We start from the raw sequence: 11,526 nt of genomic DNA, 5'->3' as shown, positions 1-11,526 counted from the left end.
GGACCCCTCTCTACCCTCCCCACCCCCGGCCTGGCATTCTTCACGTCCCGTTCCCCAGTGTTCCTGCAGGAAGCAGGCGACGGGTAGGGAGCGCTCACCAGGAGAAACCCAGCAGAGCGGCTGGCTGACGCCTTCTTCCTCGAGAAGCCTGGGTGGGGTTCAGGGAGCACTCAGATTAGCAGCCGGTGCTTGGTGAAGTTTGGGTATAAAATGTTTATTCCACGCGACCAGCATTGTGGCATAGCAGGTAAAGTCACTGCCTGCGACCCCAGCACCCTGTGTGGGCATTGGTTTGTGTCCCTGCTGCTCCACTTCTGATCCAGCTCCCTGCTGATGGCCTGGGAAAGAGCAGCAGCAGGTGGCCCAACTGTCTGAGCCCCTGCCACCCATGTGGGACATCCAGAGGAGGCTCCTGGCTCCTGGCTTTGACTTGGCCCGGCTCTGGCCATTGAGGCCATCTGGGGAGTGAACCAACAGAAGGAAGATTCTGTGTGTGTGTGTGTGTGTATCTCCCTCTCTCTCTTTGCAACTTTGCCTTTTTTTAAAAAATTTTTATTTTTTGACAGGCAGAGTGGACAGTGAGAGAGAGAGACAGAGAGAAAGGTCTTCCTTTTTTCCGTTGGTTCACCCTCCAATGGCCGCTAGGGCCGGCGCACCGCGCTGATCCAAAGGCAGGAGCCAGGTGCTTCTCCTGGTCTCCCATGGGGTGCAGGGCCCAAGCACTTGGGCCATCCTCCACTGCACTCCCGGGCCACAGCAGAGAGCTGGCCTGGAAGAGGGGCAACCGGGACAGAATCCGGTGTGCCGGCGCCGCTAGGTGGAAGATTAGCCTATTGAGCCGCAGCGCTGGCCGCAACTTTGCCTTTAAATAATGTTTTCAAAAATGGTTTATTCCTGCACACAACTAATGCTTACGAACACCTACTATGTGTCCAGCCTGCACCACGGCACTGGGCAGCCCTGCCTGCAAGGCTTTCGTGAGGGGTTTGCAGTCAAGTGAGTGTGACACAGAGAAGTGCGGGAAGCAAAAGGACACGGACAGGTGCCGCCGAATCCCTTAGCCGGCCGCCAGGCCTGGTCAGTCCCACTGTGTCAGCAGCGGGGAGGGGCTGGCATCGCGGTGCCGCGGGCCCAGCCACCGCCTGCAGCGCCGGATCCTCTACGAGCACCGGTCGGAGCCCGGCTGCTCCGCTCCCGACGCAGCTCCCTGCTGATGCGCCTGAGAAAGCGGCAGAAGGTGGCCCTGCCGCCCTGCGGGAGACTCCAAGAGAAGTCCAGTCTCCTGGTTTCAGCCAGGCTCAGCCAGCTCTGGCCATTGCAGCCCTTTGGGGAGTGACCCAATGAATGAAGCTCTCTCTCTCTCTCTCTCTCTCTCTCTCTCTCTCACTCTGCTTTTCAGATGAATACATACATCTCAAAAATAAAACCACACGCACAGCTGGAGAATCCACTTCCAGGGCGGCTGCTGCCGCCACCAGCTCTCACCTGCATCCCCGAGCACATCGAGGCTGCCTGACATCCTGAATCACACCTCTGATCCCTTTTTCGTGTGAAAACTAGACAGGGACAACCTGAGCCCTGAGTGCCCCAGGTCTCCTTGCTGCCCTCAGGATAAGATGCACACGCCACACTCCACATCCCTGGGAGCCAGGTCCTACCTAGTGCAGCATGAGGCCAGGGGCGGGCATTCAGTGTTTGTTGAGTGAGTAAGTGAGGCCAGGGTCTTTATGCTACAGTGCAGCCTGGTGACATCATAATGCAGGGTCTCTGCCCGGGAGACTCTGGCTCTATTCGAAGAACAATCATTTGTGAATTTGTTCTCTCTCTCTCTTTTTTTTTACAGGTAGAGTTACAGACAGTGAGAGAGAGATAGAGAGAGAAAGGTCTTCCTTCCGTTGGTTCACTCCCCAAATGGCCACTGCAGCTGGCATGCTGCGCCGATCCGAAGCCAGGAGCCAGGTGCTCCCTCCAGGTCTCCAATGTGGGTGCAGGGCCCAAGCACTTGGGCCATCCTCCACTGCACTCCCGGGCCACAGCAGAGAGCTGGACTGGATTAGGGGCAACCGGGACAGAACCCGGTGCCCTTATGGGATGCTGGCCCCGCAAGCGGAGGGTTAACCAAGTGAGCCACGGCATTTTACTTGAAAGGCAGAGAGACACAGACAGAAAGACAGAGACAGATACTTCCGCCTACTGGTTCACTCTCCATATTCCTGCAAATAACCGGGGCTGGGCCAGGCCAAAGCTGGGAGCCCAGAACTCAACCTGGGCAGCAGGGACCCAGACACCTGAGCCTGCCCCTGTGGCCTCCTGGAGGGCGTATTAGTGGGAAGCTGGAAGCAGAAGTGGAGGCAGGATTCGAACCCAGGCACTCCAACACAGGTTGCAGGTATCCCATGCAGTGTCTTCATCGCTATACCAAGTCCCACCTCCTGGAGCTCTGACCTTGGAAACATTCTGTAGACACGACTAACACCACATCGCAGTGTCAGACAGAGGCGGTCTGGTCCATGGCCCATGCCCTTGTCGGGTCATGTCTGAGACAGGCGTGTCTGCTCTGTGACCTTGACCCGGCACCCTGAAACCCCACCCACAAACGATCCATGCCTCTTTGGCCTCAGGGAGTCGCTGAAGACCGGGCAGCAGCCACGGCCTCGCGACCACGGAGGTCAGCATCCTCTGGCCAAACTCCCACCGCACGCACGCGTCTCCTGGCAGCGTCAGGGAGGGTGCACTGGGGTTCTGTCTGTGTTCCTCATCTTTCCCAAAGCAGGCCAGGGCTGCAGAGACGCGAAGCCCTGCCTGGGTTTCCTGCCTGGACCCGCCCGCGCCCCGAAGCCGGGCAGGGAGACAGCGGGGCCAGGGGTGTCCGAGGGAGGGACCTCGCCGTTCCAGCCGGGCTTCTCTGCGGCTCTCTGACTCCGAGTCAGAGACTCTTGTGCTCAGCAGGACTGTTTCCAACAAAGACAAGGCTTCGAGCAGCACTGTGCAACTTCTAGAAAATTATTTTCTGGAAACTCCCGGGAAGCCAAGCCTTCAGCCAGAGTGAGTCTCCTCCCCCAAAACCATGCAGAAGAAAAATCGCTGCTCATTCACGCAGGAGGACAGACACCCGTGGAAGCCACATGCACCTCCCTCCCCCTCAGCCAGAATTCCAAATTCCAGAACTCTCTCCGGCAGAATGCCAAGGCAGTGCGTGCCCGGGGACCGGCAGAGCCTATCTTGGTATTTTCTTCATTCTCAACGTGCATTTTTAAATCTCCTCCCTAGATGTTTATTTGGGCCCAGGACACGGGGGTCAGCTGCCTGTCTTTTTGGCCCCCTTTGCTTTGTGAGTACCAGACTCAGTGGGAGTCGTGTTGTTCATCCATTTGTTCTATACTGAGCCCTCTCTCAGTGCCAGGCACTGTGCTAAGTGCCCAGGCATAAGACACAGGCTTGGAGGCCTGTGCTGTGGCATAGTAAGTTGGGCATTTGCCTGTGGCACTGGCATCCCAAATGGGCGCTGGTTCAAGTCCCGGCTGCTCTACTTCTAATCCAGCTCTCTGCTATGGCCTGGGAAGGCAGTAAAAGATGGCCCAAGTGCTTGGGCCCCTGCACCTGTGTGGGAGACCCAGAAGAAGCTCCTGGCTCCTGGCTTCAGCCTGGCCCAGCTCCGACCATTGTGGCCATGTGGGGAGTGAACCAGCAGATGGAAGACCTCTCTGTCTCTCCCTCTCTGTCTGTTGCTCTACCTCTCAAGTAAATAAATAATTCTTAAAAAAAAAAAAAAAGACACAGGCCTGTTCTCAAGCACCCCACAGCTCTGCAGATGCAGGTGGGAGGGGAGGTGGGTCCGGCCAGCAGGGGGAGGGGCAGCGTGCGATTGTAGTGAGGCCCATGGGAGTGGCGCGGCAGGCGCTCGGCTGGGCCCGAGTGCTCCAGGAGAAGGGGGCGAAGCAGCAGCCCTGTAGAGATGGTGATGGCGGGAGCAGGCGTTTCCGGGAAACACACAGAACAAAAGCCTGGAGTTCAGCACGCGGCACTCCCATTTCTGCTACTGTAACAAAATGCCTGAGTTTGGGCAACTAGGAAGAAGAGGTTTATTTAGCTCACAGTTTAGGGGGCTGCATCTCACATCTGGGGGGCGCTGTGCAGCAAGGGGCGCTCACACAGCGACACTGGGGCCCGGAGAGTGGGGGGGGGGGAGCGATTCTGCTGTCTGTATAGCCGCTCACTCTGACAAGCACAACCAGAGCCCAAGACAGCACCAGCTCCCAGCGCTCCAGTGAAACCTCATGGCCGAGGCCCTGCCGGGCACCACGCCTCCGAGACAGGCGCGTCTGGGGGACAAATGCATCCAAGCCGCAGCACCAGGGGTGGCCAGGGCCTGCAGCAGCCCAGCACTGTGTGTCAAACTAAGCACAGGACTGGCAGGAAAGGACATGGCCTAGGACCAACCACAGATGTCCCTGTGTCCACGGAGGAGCCCAGGGAAGCACAGGGGGCGGGCAGATGTTGACACATTTGTCCGATGACTATTCAGATACCTTTATTTAGGCCTGAAAACCACTGAAAATTCTGTCCACCTTGATGCAAACTTCTTCAGGCCAAGGGGCCAACGTCTGGTCCACAGCCGGCGCTCAAACAATGGTGCACTCAGCCCCTCACTGCCGGGGCGCTGTTACTACCTGGGCAGTGTCCCCGAAATGGCAGGGAGCCATCTTGGTATCCTGACAACTGCCTATCTCGGTGGTGAACACCCACACCACACCCAGCCCAAAGCCGGTGTCCCAGCGCCTGGCTCCACACAGGGGCAGCTGCTTCTCCTGGAAGTTATTGTTTAAAGGTTGATTTATTTATTTGAAAGTCAGAGTTAGAGATAGATGGAGAGAGAGACAGAGAGAGAGACAGAGGGAGATTGAGAGATCTTCCATCCTGTGGGTCACTCCCCAGACGCCACAAAGGCGGAGACTGGGCGGGGCTGAGGCCAGGAGCTTTATCTGGGTCTCCCACATGGGCGCAGGGGCCCAAGCTCTTGAATGTATTCAGCTGCTTTTCCCAGGCCATTAGCAGGAAGCAGGACCAGAAGTGAAGCAGGTGCGACAGGAGCCGGCACCCATTCGGGATGCCAGTGCTGCAGGTGGCAGCTTTACCGGCTATGCCACCGTAGCTTTACCGGCTATGCCACCGTGCCCCCCCCCCCTTGGCTCTTTGTAAAGAAAATGATTTCAGCCCAACTTCGCCCCACAGCAACTACAGAAAATAAACAAAGTGTAAAAGTCAGGCGATGGCCAGCAGATGGGGCAGCGGGAGGTGGGGCCTGGCTGCTACCACCCCCGCTCCCTGGGGGGTGAAATGACCACATGATCAGGAATCAAAGCCAGAGCCAGGCGGCTCCCTCCTCTGCCCCTGGGGGCTCTGGCTCAGGCACCCAGGAGCCCTTGGGAGGCCGCCACCCCTGTCTGCAGGGACCCCAGCCCAAGCTTTGGTCCTGGTCCAGGCTCCTCTCCCATTTCAGGCTCCACTCCAAGACCAGCCCTTGGAGAGCTGGGCTGTGCCCCCTCCCCCAGGCCCTCACCCTGAGCGGACTTCCTCCTCTCGGGAGCTCCCCTTGGTCTGCAATTCTCCTGCCTCGTTTATTGGTGGGAGGCAGATGACCGATGATGACCGGAGCGTGGGGTTGCTCTCCTGGGGGCCCTGCGTCCAAGGCCAGGGTCTGTGCCTCCTGTCTGGTATTCAGTGCTGTGAACTCAGGCCTCTGTGTGTGAAAGGTCAGCAAGCCCCGCCCCCTCTTTTTTTTTTTTTCCCCTTTTGGAATGCTTCATCTTTAAAGCCATTTTCTACGCAGCCTTAGGTATCCTGAAAAAGACCACTAAACCGGGACAAAAGTCGTTCCTAAGCTTTGGACAAATTTGACCACTGCTGTGTAAAACCAAGAGGACATGCAGAGGCCCCGAACGTGATAAGATCCAGGAATTCTGGAAAGTGAAAGAAATGGGGAGGGGAGGAGGCCTAGGAGACTCAGGGGCCCCGGACCCCACCAGCGCCGCAGGTCCTGGGGACAGGGCTGCTCCTCCCTCCTCCCCAAAAGCGGGGGTCACACCACTGGACAGATCCCAATAACCAGACCCCGGCAGGAGGGCCTTCTCCCCACCGCCTCTACTCTGGGGACTCCCAATTCCACACTAGTCACTCTCTCCCCTCAAGGGTCCCCTTCCTTCCCAAGCGGCCCCTGGGGTCAAAGGTGAGCTGGGCTCGGAGGCAGGGGATGGGGGTGGGGGGTAGGACAGGTCATGCCAGGGACCGGAGGGAGGCGCCCAGGCGCCGAGGGGAGGGACCGGGACCCGCAGTCTCCCCCGGCCCTGGCTGCGTCACGGGACCCACCGCCCTCTGAGACATCACAATCTGGGGGGGCCCGGACCCCGCGCCTCATCACCGTCCCCTGGCGACCCAACAATCCCACCCCCCCGCAACACCCCGGAAAAAAAAAAAAAAGAGAAAGCGGCCCGCGCCCAGCCTCCCTCCCCGCCCCGCCCCGCCCCTCGCCCCGGGGCCCCCGCCCCCGGCTGGGGGAGTGCGCGCGAGCCGGGCGCCCCGCACCCGCCGCCCCGCGCCCGCCTGCTGTCCGCCCGCGGCGGGGGCGGCCCCGACCGCGCCACCGCCCCGCCTCCGCGGCCCCGGCTCCGCGGCGCCCTCGCCGGTGCGCGCCGCCCGCCCGCCGCCCGTAGCCCGCCGGCCGCCCGCGCCCGCCGGCGCTCCGGCCTCGCGCGCTTCATGGCTGCGCAGGAATGGGACTGGTTCCAGCGCGAGGAGCTCATCGGGCACATCAGCGACATCCGAGTCCAGAACCTGCAAGGTAAGGTGGCCGGGCCCTCCGGGGAAGGGACGCCCGGCCGCGGGCGCGGGACCTGGGCCGCCCCCACAGCGGGCTGCGGACGGCGCCGGGGGCCGGGGCGGCCGGCCGGGCCACAGCCGCCGCGTGGGGACGGCCCCCTTCGCGCCCGCAGCCCCCGTGGCGACTTCGGAGAAGTTTGTTCTTGGGCGCCCGGGGGCGGTAGCCCGGGTCAGCGGGGGCGGAGAGCGCGCGGCTCCCCGTGTGCGCGCCCGAGTTTGTGCTCGTGTGTCTGCGAGTTTGTGAGCGCGTGAGTCTGCGCACTGCCTAAGCCCCTTCCAGGGAAGGGGGGATTGAATGGGGGCGGCGCCTGGGCCGGGGCGGGGGGCGAGCGGGAGACGCCAGGGGCCAGGGGCGCGGATGGGCGGGAGCGGCCGACCACGGCCCTCGGGGAGCTGCCCCTGGCCTGTGAGCGCGCGACTCCCACTTGGGAAGAGGGGCAGGGAGGACCCCCGTCCTGCCTGGGCGCGGGACAGCGGGGCGGGAGCTGCTGCCGAGGGGTGGCCGTCTCGGAGACGGAGTGTGCCTGCCCCAAGAGTTGGTTCAGTGTGGAAACCGAGAAGACACGGAGTTCCCTGCAGGAAAGCAATCCCGCGTAGTGGCCCCCAGCCCCAGCCCCCAAGGGCCAGCTACTCTTCGCGGCAGTCTGCCCACTGCCCTTTCACGCGTGGGCTTCGTAGAAAAGTGGACCCATTTCCACTTCCGGCCGCTCCCGCCCACGCTGTGCAGGTGAAGTTCCTTTAGCTGCTTCCCTGCGGGCGTGGGTTTCTAGAGACTGACTGCACCGTCCGTGGGGCGTGGCTGGGTGGGCGGTGTCGGCCCCGGGCTCCGCCCCCAGCAGGTGCAGTGACTTTACTGTGGGCGCTCTGGGAGCCCCGGTGATTGGGGTGCAGGCTGGGGAGTGGCGGAGCAGTCAGATTTAAACCTAATGATAGAGTGTTTCCTGGGAGCCCACGTGGACCTGCTCCGCCCCTAGGTTGGGCAAGGGCAGTGCAGGCAGAGGTGACCCGAGTCGGAGGGGGGCCAGGGGGTGGGTCCTGGCGGTGGCTTGCTCTGGGCTCCTCCCAGCTCTCCTATGTGATTGGTGATTGGTGTCCAAGGTGGAGATGGAGCTGGGACGCTGCCAAGGAGCCCTTCTGATGCTAAGCCAAACGCCCCGGGTCCTGTTGTCCAAGAGGAGCTGGCGTCCTCCTGGGGGGTGGATGGTAGTCTTGCTGAGAAGGCACCGGTTTGGGCTGTCAGGGTGTGTGCCTGTGTGTGTCCTGGGCAGTCACCGGGTGGTTAATATGTTAGCACATCCGAAGCAGTGCCTGGTGCCCCGAGTTCCTCCCGCATTCCTTGGGGTCAGCTCCAAGGGCACAGAGGGACTGTGGTGGAGCACACTCAGCAGGTGGGGGAAGGTGGCACAGAATGGGGACACTTTGGTAGGTTGGTAGGCGCTCACTGGGTGGGCTTTTCCCCCTCACTCCCAGGGAACCGTCCTCACCTTTAGGCAAACGGCAGTTACCCTTTACGCATCGGTAGGCTTTGTCATTAAAACAGGCACTTTTAAATTTATTTGTGTATGTGTGCACACACACGTGTGATGTACATTAATCTTACACATAGGCTCAACGCATTTTTACATATGGGTGGAACCAGCACCAGATGAAAATACAGAGAAATTTAGGACCCTATGAGGTTCCCTCATTTTCCTTCCCCGTCAATGACGTCCGCCCGCCCCCCCACCATCACCAAGGTAACTATTGTCAGCTTGGTTTACCAGGACTGGTTTGCCGCTAGGACGTGGTGTTAAATGGAATTGCCTTCTTGGAGCCGGGCCTCCTTGGTCAGCCCCTGCTCGTGCCTGTGTCGGGCACTGCTGCTGAGTGTGACTCCTGCGTGTGGCCCCTGGGCCCATCTGTCCCTCCAGGCTGGGGCCCTTGGGTTGTTGGCAGGTGGGGGCTTCAGTGAGTGGACAGAGCTGTTCTTGTCCCCAGGGGATGCTAGCTCTGTGGAGCTGCCGAGCTGGGAGAGGCTGGAGTGGACTTGGGGCCAGGAATCTGTTTGCTCTTGGTTTTTCCCTTGCTTTCCCTGCTTCATGTCCAACTGCTTAACAGACACTTTTGCTCCTTGCTTCTGTGCTACTCAGGAAGTTCCGACCCAAGGGTCAAGTCCAGGAGGCGCCCCACGCTGGGCTCAGGGCATCTGCTGGAACCAGCTGGTAGATGTCAGCCAGCCGGACGTGCTTGGCCACCAGCAGGGACCCAGTTCCTGTGAACCCGGTGTGGGTGGCAGGCAGGGAGACAGGAGGAGTCCAGGCCGGGCGCTGTGCTGGGAGCCTTGGGCTTGCTGCCAGCAGGTAGCCGCGGCTGTCGTGGTGATGCGAGCTCGGGGACAGTGGGATTTCAGCAGTCTAATCGCTGGGATCCGGGAGGATGCTGGCTCTGTGTGCGGGCAGCCTGGCTTCCTTTCCCCCAACACTTGGGCTCTTCTGCGGGCCTGGTGTGAGGTCAGTTGGGAGGGGTGGCCTGAGGTTAAGTCCTGTGGGTGTTGGGCCTTGGGGAAGGATGGGGCAGCCATAGTCTTTCTGTAGATCTGCATGTTTGACGTGGAGGAATGTCGCCTCTGCCCGGTGCACTTCCGAGACTTCGCCTGTCGCCCTGGACCGTGGGATTCTGGAATCTACGCAGCTGTGATGTGATGTGATGGTCTCCCAGGGGACTCTGGAATGGGGACGCCCTGACCTGTCTTTGGAGGTCAGCAGGCTATGGCTAGCTGGGCAGGAGGCTCGCCTCTCCCAGAAGGCCTGCCACTCCATTTCCGGGGTTGGACCCTTGGCAGGTGTGCGCACACACATGGGTCATGAAGATGTATGTGAACCAGGGGCTCCCTGGTAGACCCTCTGGGCAGGTACCACGTGTGTCCCCTCCTGGGGTCCCTTGCAAGGGAACAGGGTTGACCTTTTTGGAGAAGAGAAAATGGAACAGGATGGAGACCACTGCAGCCTGCTGTCCCCTCTTCTTTGGAGCCGCATGGAGTGGAAGTGAGGCCGGAGGTGGCTGGTTAACACGGCCGTGCCTTCCTTCTCCGTGGGCTGTGGGTGGTGAGGGCCCCAGAGTGTTGATGACAAGGCTACTCCGAATGCGCCCCTCCCTCTTGGCCTCAGGGTGTGGCTGAGTTTTCCACTGGCGCCAGGACCACTTTGTGTTGGGCGGCGAGGCCTGTGGGGCCAGCATGCAGGAGGCGGATGCTCCCGTTCACGTCGGAAGCCCCCACCACCCCCGGGCCCTGCAGCTCCTCTCTGGTCAGTTGCGCAAGCGTGCCACGCCGTAGCATCTGGCAGGGCTGGCTCTGGCTTCTGCCCTCGGGAGCGTGAGCCTGTCGCAGGCAGCCTCAGGAGCCGCAGGCCGGGCTCGGATTTTCTGATCTTGGTGGTGCAGAGGGGCGTCCCCTTTCGGGCTGACTCCCGTCATCCTGGTGCTTTGGGGGCTCGATGCTGTCATTTCTCACCCCATTGCTCCAGAGTGGCTCGGCGTGGATGTGGCACCAGGTTCGAGGTGAAGCTGGCCAGGGAGCGTCAGGCTGGGGCAGGGGCAGGGGCAGGGGCTGGTCCTTCACTGCCCCCAGGCCCTAGGTGGCTTTCTCACCCTCAGTCGTGATTTGCCCAAGGTCACGTGACTTGTCAGTGGCTCTGGGATGGGAACCCAGGTGAGAGCAGCCCAGGTCCTGTCGCACCTGCTCAGAGTCGCATGCCCCGGCTTCTGAGCTGGGAGCGGCCACAGCCTCTCAGAGGAGGGGGCCTTGCACCTGCACCTTGAAGGCTGGACAGACATTCAGCTGTGTCGCTTCTCCCCTGTGCCCTGTGGCATGGCCTGGATTCACGGGGCGGCCTGAGATGGGCTCCTGTTCCGGTCAGCCCTTGCCCCCTGGCCCCCACTGCCCTCTCTCATCCCACGGGCTCAGACCCACCCCCAGGCCCTGCCCTGCTTGCTCAGACTCTGCAGTGGCTTCTTCCCAACTCTGGTGCTTGCTGCACTGCCGTAGTCCAGCCGGCCACCCGCACGCACCCCTGTGGCCGGCAGCACAGTGTCCGTGCCTGGGCAGTGGGGGGGGGCAGGATTGGCCACCTGGGCAGCCTCACCTGTCCTAGGACTCACAGTGTTATGGCCCCACAGGTGCACGGCGAGAAACAGGTCGGTGGCCCTGGATGAAGCTGAGGCCGCTGGGTCTGGCTTGGGGTGCCACGCTGGCTGGCCAGGGCCTCCGCTCCCTGGCTCCTTATCTCCCCAGCTCTCTTCCTTATCTTCCTCTGTCTCCAGCACTGGGATGGGTGTGCCCCTGTGGCTGCTGTCATGGGCGGGACAGGTGAGGCAGGACCCTACGTTAGGCTTCCTGTCCTCCAGGACTGACTGCCTGCGGGCATGGCCACGGGCCTGGGGCTGAGCGCGGGTCCTCGTGCGTGAATCCTTATGCTGATTGGGTTTTTCTGGCTCTGGCTGGGGTCCGGCTTTGCATTAACTCTGGATTGCAGGCCGAAGAGTCCCGGTGCCCGCGCCCTCCCTAGCTGCGGAGGTTACCGTGTGGGGCCTTGTGCTCATGGGGAAGCCATGGTTAAGCCCAGGAGGCCAAGGCCGGAGCCCGGATCCGGGGGTCTGTGCCGACTGGCTGTG

General features: G+C 61.4%; 1 protein-coding gene across 15 annotated transcripts in view; it reads left to right on the top strand.

Annotated features, from left to right (window-relative positions):
* The first annotated feature begins 6,666 nt into the window (after positions 1 to 6,666).
* Positions 6,667 to 11,526, top strand: part of CLMN (calmin) — a 102,191-nt gene continuing 97,331 nt past the window's right edge. For 2 of the 15 annotated variants that reach the window (XM_070065581.1, XM_070065583.1), the window contains exon 1: positions 6,667 to 6,838. In XM_070065581.1, the coding sequence (XP_069921682.1) occupies positions 6,757 to 6,838 (82 nt within the window). In that variant the 5' untranslated portion in view covers positions 6,667 to 6,756. Of the gene's footprint in view, positions 6,839 to 9,385; positions 9,698 to 11,526 lie in introns of those variants that run through there. The other 13 variants (XR_011385034.1, XR_011385035.1, XM_070065585.1 and 10 more) reach the window with 12 other exon arrangements.

The sequence above is a fragment of the Oryctolagus cuniculus genome, chromosome 20 (genome assembly GCF_964237555.1).
Source record: "Oryctolagus cuniculus chromosome 20, mOryCun1.1, whole genome shotgun sequence".
NCBI lineage: Eukaryota > Metazoa > Chordata > Mammalia > Lagomorpha > Leporidae > Oryctolagus > Oryctolagus cuniculus.
The sequence above is the reverse complement of the archived record's forward strand: the minus strand, read 5'-3'. Positions and strand labels throughout refer to the sequence as shown.